At 50.7% G+C, this 7526-nt stretch overlaps 2 protein-coding genes across 2 annotated transcripts; both read right to left on the reverse strand.

The window, feature by feature from the left end:
• Positions 1-2626: 2626 nt before the first annotated feature.
• On the reverse strand, positions 2627-3004 carry LOC137825091 (uncharacterized). The gene has a single exon (XM_068630766.1). The coding sequence runs from the start codon at positions 3002-3004 to the stop codon at positions 2627-2629; it is 378 nt and encodes a 125-aa protein (XP_068486867.1).
• Positions 3005-4735: 1731 nt separating this feature from the next.
• LOC137825092 (uncharacterized) lies at positions 4736-6454 on the reverse strand. Its single transcript, XM_068630767.1, has one exon. It carries the CDS (start codon positions 6452-6454, stop codon positions 4736-4738), a length of 1719 nt encoding a protein of 572 aa, XP_068486868.1.
• Positions 6455-7526: the final 1072 nt, after the last annotated feature.

Here is a 7526-nt window from a genome sequence, read left to right on the forward strand (position 1 = left end):
CCACCAACCTCACCCCAACCCCCTTAACAACGGCAAGGGCGTTCTTGTGGTCCCTTTCGATGACGAAGGCTCTGGTGAGGGGCAGGTCTTTAAGAGGAGGAGGACCAATAGAGTCGTCTCCTCACGCTCCGCATCCCCCCAACATGGTGGGTCTATAAGGGAAAACCCTCCTAGTGCCACATCTCCCACACCACAAATAGGCCAAGAGGAGGGGGCAGAATCCACACCCCTACCAACACAAACTGCTCCACAAGCTCCCGCCCTAGAGGTCTTGACTATTCACCCTGCGATCATGCAACTAATGAGGGGGTTCAATGAGAGGTCACCGGGGAGCTCTTATGGCGAGGCTAAGAAGGAAGGCATGCCCTACTACATGGGAGCCTTCCTTGCTATTGCACTCGATTGACGCGCACAAGCAAAATCCAAAAGCCATCTAGATGCAAAACCTTCAGGCTCTCAAACGAGAGGTGGCCGCCCTGAAGGAAGAAAAGCTTAAGCTAGAAGATGCTTACTAAGCCTCCTTGGTGGAGACCCGGAAGGTGGAGGAGGCAGCCATCCACAGGTTGCGCGAGGCTGACCAGAAGCACGTTGACCTTCTGGACTCCATGGCCCCTCTGCAGGCGGAGGTGGCGGAACTGAGGGTGGTGGCTGAGAACTCCAAGGCCCTCGGGGTAAAACTGAGCAAGATGGAAGGGGAGCTAGCTGCGAAGACTGAAGCTCTCAACCTTCTACAGGATGAACATGACAAATTCCAAGCTGAAGTGAACAAGCTTCAAGTGGAGAAGGAATTTCTGGAAAAGCAGCTAGCCACCAAGGACTCTAAGGTCGAGGAATTGGAGAAGGCCAACCAAGACCTCCTTGACGATATGGCCGGCACCTTTGATGAGGGGTTCAAGGAGGCTCTGACCCAAGCCATATGTGAAAACCCAAGGATCAACACCTCCAACTGTGACCCCCGCAACCACATCGTCGATGGGAAGGTGGTGCCCCTCGACCTGGGTTATGAGCAGCCTTTGATAGACCTCCATCTTTTTTTGTAAATTGATAGACCTCCATCTTTTTTTGTAAATTTGTATTTACAATATTCGAACTTGTCTGTAATTCTAACACCTAATATTATTTATTTAAATGCCATTTGGATGCTACCTTTAAATTCTCGTGAGATCTGAACTTTTCTTGCACCTTTATCTGCTTCTGTTTTCTTTACTATATCAAGCGTGTTACCTTCGATGCATCTCTTCATCGCGTTTGACTTTAACTCTTTAGGTAGCACGTGACCTTCTCTCTTACTCTTCCCTTCTGAGTCGCGATGCATACTCTTCTCCTGGTCTTTTCACTTAGAAGTTCACTTGGCCTTCGTATCTGCGAGGAATCTTCCTCATGAAGGCGTCTTCTGCCTCATCATCGCCCAAAGGCAAAGGAGGATTTAACTTCACGTATTTTTCTTGTCTCTAATGACTCGTGTTTCTTTGCTTCTTCTTCTTGCTCTTCGAATTTCTCTTGCCTTCTGAACTTAGAAAAGTTTTCAACTTGCTCTTTGCTTACTTGTCTTGAGTCCCCGGACACTTACTGCCAAAGGCATTGCTGGCTTTATCATCGCTTAAGATGAAAAGCGGTGTCATCTCTTTTCTGGCCTCGACATCGCTCAAGGACGAGGGAGAACTTGATCTCTTCTATGGCCTCAACATCGCTCGAAGGCGAGGAGGGCTTATCTTATCTGTACTGGGTGTCCATGCTCGAGGAGAGACCTGCTGAACGCGAGGTCGTATCGTCCTCAGCGTGTCTAAACACTTGGGACAAAGTCACACTTCTGGTGCCCACGCCCGTATCGTCCACGGGGTGTCTAAACACCTGAGCAACTTTGCCCTTATCTCTGCGCGCTTGGTGCCCACGCCTGAGGAGAGGCCTGCCCGGGGGTAGTGTCGTTTCGTCCTCAAGGTGTCTGAAAACACCAAGGCAATCAGTGTTCTGGGTGCCCATGCCCAGGGAGAGGCGTGTGGGAAACATCGTCGTATCGTCCCTGGTGTGTCTAAACACCAAGATGACCAGGGATTTTGGTGATTATGCCTAAGGATAAGGTTTCCCGAAGGATGACGCTTCACCTCAAGTGCGTGTATCTGCACCAAGTGACCTGGTTCTCCACAGCTCTGAAACATCTTACTGTCTGATGCCCACGCTAGAAGGAAACGCCCCCCGCCACTTCCTTGCGAGGTGTCTAAACATCAGACACCGGGGCTAGCTATTCCTACCTGAGAAGGGGGCGTCCCGAAGGAATCCCTTAACCCCTACTCAAGGACTAGACGCCCGGATTTTAACTTTACTGTACATACCTTGCTAATGTGTTGATCTCTGCACACAAGCATGTGCTCCCTTTACTTGCTTTGATTTTGACTCGCTCCCTTATCTGGCGATGTCTTAACTTGGCGACGCCTACGCCTGGCGACGTCTACACCTGGCGACACCTTGATTCTCTGTTTTGTTTCTTAATCTTTCGCTCTTACATCGTATGGGAGGGGAAAACTAAGATAAAGTTTTCTTAAACTTCTTTTTTACTTGGGTGACCTCATTAAAAAACCCCCGAGAGGGAAAAAGAGTGTCCCCATTACCACTGTATGCTTCATAATTTTCAACTGAAATAAAATTTTAAATTGGCCGCATTCCAGTTGCGTGGGATGGGCCCCTCCTCTAGAGTTTCTAACTTGTACGAACCATTTCCCTTGGCTTCGGTTATTCTGAAAGGTCCGGTCCACTTGGGAGACAACTTGTTCTCCAACTCATAGGGATGAGCCTTCCGCATGACCAAGTCAGCTACTTGGAACTGCCGCAGCTTTACCTTAGAGCTATACTGATGTTCCACTCTCCTCTTCATAACTTCAGCCTTTATCCTTGCTTCCTCCCTGGCCTCGTCTAACAGGTCTAGATTCATCTTTCTTTCTTCGTTGGATTCTTCTGCCACAAAGCTTAGGAAACGTGGAGAACTCTCGTGGATCTCTACTGGGATCATGGCATCTGTTCCGGCCGGTTGACCTAGGACGTCTTTGTGCGCAACCTCACCCGTCAGCTAGGGACTCCTTCCCACTGGTTACCTGTGGATTCCTGCAAAGAAGGACAAAAGGGCGCCCTAGCGGCCGTTTGCACTCCGACGCTCAAGTCAGCTAGCAAGAAACACCAAAACTATGCACCTCCGTATCGGAGCACCGTGAATGGCACTCTGAAGGTGGTCAAAAGAAACTGTCTCTAGTGTCTATTTTCTCCCTCTGGCAAACAACCTCTCTCCCTCTAGTCCCTTGTCCGTAATCTCAAGACTCGAGCAAGCAACTGGGGTGTACTCTGGGAAAGTCTGCCAAAACGCTTCAGCGCATTTAAGACGTTTAAACCGCTTGGGAGCATTTATAGTACCTTAAGCGCTCGAAACGGAAACTGTATTAAATAACTTTAATTACCTTGTACTTGACAAAAATGGCGTTTCTATCCTGACTTGGCTGCTGTACAGCGCCGTGACCCCATCTGCGGGTATTTCCTCGTGTGAGTCCTCCTACCTGGGAGTGCATCTGCGCAAGGGGTGACCCTTTGGGTGCCAACTCATGCCCCCAAACGTCTAGTCACTCACTTTGAGAGCGTATCTACCTTCCTCTCGTCCCCTGCACCTGGCTGCCCTGGGCGTGACCCTCCTCATGAGTCGCATCTATCCAAGGGCGTCTCTGGGGCGGCAGGGGCACTTCACGAGTCAGATTGCTCTACATTGGCGCTATTACTATGGCCTTGAAGCCACCTTTCTCTTCTCTTTATTACTGCCCCGGATTATCGGGATTTGAGGCCTTCCCACGGCGTCGCTCCCTCCATGGTCTTTCCTACCCATGGGTATCGGGGAGCGACACTGTGATTGCCTTGCTTTTGTGACATTTGGCCTTGGCGACGCCCTAGCTGGGCGACGCCTTGACTTGGCGATGCCTTCACCTAGGCGACGCCTTACCTTGGCGACGCTTCCTTTCGGCGACGCCCTGCCTCGGCGATGCTTGCACTTGGCGTCTCCTCACGTAGGCGGCGCCTTATGTTGACTTTGACCCCGACGTTGACTTTGACCTTGACTTTGTCAACGCCCGGGTACGGGACATTACAGCATCTGACCCGTAAATTAGGCTGAAAGGCGTCTCCATGGGGGAAGATTGAGGCGTGGTGTGGTAAGCCCACACTATTCTTGGTACTTCTTCTGCCCACGCCCCTTTAGCCTTCTCAAGCCTTTGCTTCAATCCCCTCAGCAAAACTCTATTTGCTGACTCTACCTGCCCATTCGTTTGGGGGTGTTCGACTGACGCGAACACCTGCTTGATTCCCATTTCTACACACAGCTTCCCCAACTGTTGGCTCGCAAACTGAGTGCTATTATCTGAGATGAGACGTCTTGGCACCCCGAAACGACACACGATGTTCTTCCAAACAAAGTGTTGTACCTTGTGCGCAGTGATCTGTGCCACTGGTTTTGCCTCTATCCACTTCGTGAAGTACTCGATGGCGACTATCAAATACTTCATCTGCCTTATCGCCAGAGGGAAAGGCCCCAGAATATCGATTCCCCATGTGTCGAAGGGCCATGGGCTATAAATCGATCTCAGTTCCTCTGGAGGTGCCTTATGCCAGTCTGCATGCATCTGACACTGCTTGCATCGCTGGGTCTATCTTACGCAATCTTCCCTCACTGATGGCCAATAAAACCCTACGCGAATCACCTTGGAAGCTAATGATCTTCCCCCACGTGGCTTCCGCAAATCCCCTCGTGAAGCTCTGACATGATCCTCGTACACTCGTTGCCACTCTCACATGTCAGAATTGGGTGCGTGAACCCATGCCTAAATAGCACTCCATCAACGAGAGTGTACCTTGCAGAGTTCTTCTTTATCCTCTTTCCCTCTCTAGGCTTTGCTGGGAGGATCCCATCTGCAATGTATTGCTTGTAAGGCGTCATCCACGTGTCGCCTTCCTCCAAGGCACATACTTGTATACACTTCTCTCCTTCGGGCGAGGCCGCATAGGTGCTGATGCGGGGTGTCCTCGCCGTATCTTGAATCAAAGAGCGATGGCTCCTTGGCTTTCCTCTTGTTGCGCTAATGTGAAGAACGTCCACCCTGTTGTCCGCCATAAAATTTCGCGGCGTCTTGAGCGTCTCTTGGATGACTGTCTTCTGCCTTCCCCCCTTGCCTGAGCTGGCCAGCTTGGGGAGCAGGTCAGCTCTGGCATTTTGCTCTCCAGGGACATGCACCAGCTCAAACATAGCGAAAGCTCCCTTCAATACTTCGACGTACCTTAAGTACGCAGCCATCTGTGGATCCTTTGTTTGGTACTCCCCTGTTACTTGCCCTGTGACCAACTGTGAGTCACTCTTCGCCAAGAGGCTCTGTGCGCCCATTTCCTTGGCCAAGAGCATTCCAGCAATCAGCGCCTCGTACTCGGCTTGGTTATTACTTGCTTTGAAGGCGAAGCGTAAGGCTTGCTCGATCAACACTCCGTTAGGCCCCTCCAAGATTGTTCCCGCGCCACTCCCCTGTTGATTGGAGGATCCATCCACCGAGAGCATCCACTGTGATCCTAACTCCACCTCTTGAAGGCCTCCTCCTGGTGAGAGCTCTACGACAAAATCTGCATAGACTTGCCCCTTGATGGATCCCCTGGGTTCGTATTGGATATCAAACTCTGACAGCTCCACCGCCCAGCGAACCATCCTCCCAGCTACATCTGGCTTCTGAAGTACTTTCTGGATGGGGAGGTTCGTCATCACCACCACTGTGAAACTGTGAAAATAATGGCGGAGCCTCCTGGCTGAGAACACTACTGCCAATGCCGCCTTCTCCAGCGACTGGTATCTCGATTTTAAGCCTTGCAAAGCCTTGCTCATAGAGTAGATGGGCCTCTGCACTTGCTCCTGCTCCTGGACCAGCACAGAACTGATAGCCCACTCCGTCACAGTGAAGTACAAACGAAAGGGGACGCCTGCCCGTGGCTTGCAAAGCACTAGCGGCGTCGCCAAGTACTCCTTTAACTTGAGGAATGCTGCTTCGCACTCATCTGTCCACGTAAAATGGCTATTCCTCTTGAGGCACTGAAAGTAGGGGTGGCCCTTCTCTCCTCCAGCAGATATGAACCTTGACAAAGCTTCCATCCGCCCAGTAAGCTGCTGCACTTCTTTCACTGACGTTGGGCTCCTCATGGCAATAATAGTTGCGCACTTGTCAGGGTTCGCCTCTATCTCCCTCTCAGTGAGCATAAATCCCAAGAACTTTCCCGCCTTGACGCCAAAAACGCATTTCTCCGGGTTTAACTTGAGGCGGTATTTGGCTATTGTGGCGAACAACTCCTCTAGGTCAGCTGGGTGTCGCCCTCTTTCCTGAGAGGTGACCACCATGTCATCAACATAGGCGTGCACGTTTCTCCCCAACATAGGCGCAAGGACCTTGTCCATTAGTCTCTGATCCTGCCGGTTGACTAAGTTCAAGAATGATGCCTCGTCATGATCTTCCTTCACCAACTTTAACACCACATGCGCTTCAAGTCCACACTGCAGATGGCCTCTCTGAGAACCTGAAAACACAAAATGGCGCCTCTGCGGCCGGTGGCGCTCCGACGCTCAAGTCAGTCATAGGAACACTCAAAAACTGAGATAAAACTAAGTGTTGTAGAACCGTACTAAAGTGCTCTCAACCCAAAAAACAATGAGCCGTAATGAACGTACCTTAGCAAATTCTGTTAAGTTTACCTTTATACCTAGGTTTTTTCTCTTTCCAAGCAGTTACGCTTTGGACGTGTAGCTCGCATCCAACCCTACATGTGTCATCATCTCGGCTGGGGTAACAGGTAGTACCCAGCCCTACATGTGTCATCATCTGAGCTAGGATAACTTGAGCGTCATTTCTATATAGCATCACACCCTACACGTGTCATCATCTCGGCTGGGGTAACTTGAGCGTCACACGTAACACGTTCTGGAACACCACCCGACAAGGCGAGTATCGGATGCAACAAAGTACACCGTCTCTGTGATATCGCTTGTCGCGAGTGCCACCCTCCTCATTGCTACGCCATGCATGTTCTAGCTGAGGAAACCTCGCCATCCACGAATGTCCACTCTGGGAATCCCGCCGACGATGAGCAAGCTGTTTCCTCCAACTGACTCGACCTTCACACTCCATGCTGACGTAACAATCATCTTTACTGAACTTACACGCTTGAACTTACTCGCCTGAACCTCCAACAGCTTCAACTAAGTTTACTGGGAAACCCGGCGATGTGCTTCTTGTGGCGATGTCAGACCACCTGATCTTCCATTATCTAACACGGCGATGACACAAAAACCTGGCGACAACCGACTATGTACATTGCAGAACGCCACTTCCACAAACGGTGACTGTGCTCACTTCTGGACCATTCATATTTCTCTTGTCCACGTGTCCTGCTAAGCACGCCCCTGCTAAGCACGCCCCACGTAGTCACTTACTAAACATGTCATCACACTCGATGACCTGATCGGTACACAA

Source organism: Phaseolus vulgaris, chromosome 8 (assembly GCF_000499845.2).
Source record: "Phaseolus vulgaris cultivar G19833 chromosome 8, P. vulgaris v2.0, whole genome shotgun sequence".
NCBI lineage: Eukaryota > Viridiplantae > Streptophyta > Magnoliopsida > Fabales > Fabaceae > Phaseolus > Phaseolus vulgaris.

Bases quoted from the DNA above. Each gene is read 5' to 3' on its own strand.
- LOC137825091 (XM_068630766.1), bottom strand. From the start codon at position 3,004: ATGATCCCAGTAGAGATCCACGAGAGTTCTCCACGTTTCCTAAGCTTT.
- LOC137825092 (XM_068630767.1), bottom strand. From the start codon at position 6,454: ATGGACAAGGTCCTTGCGCCTATGTTGGGGAGAAACGTGCACGCCTAT.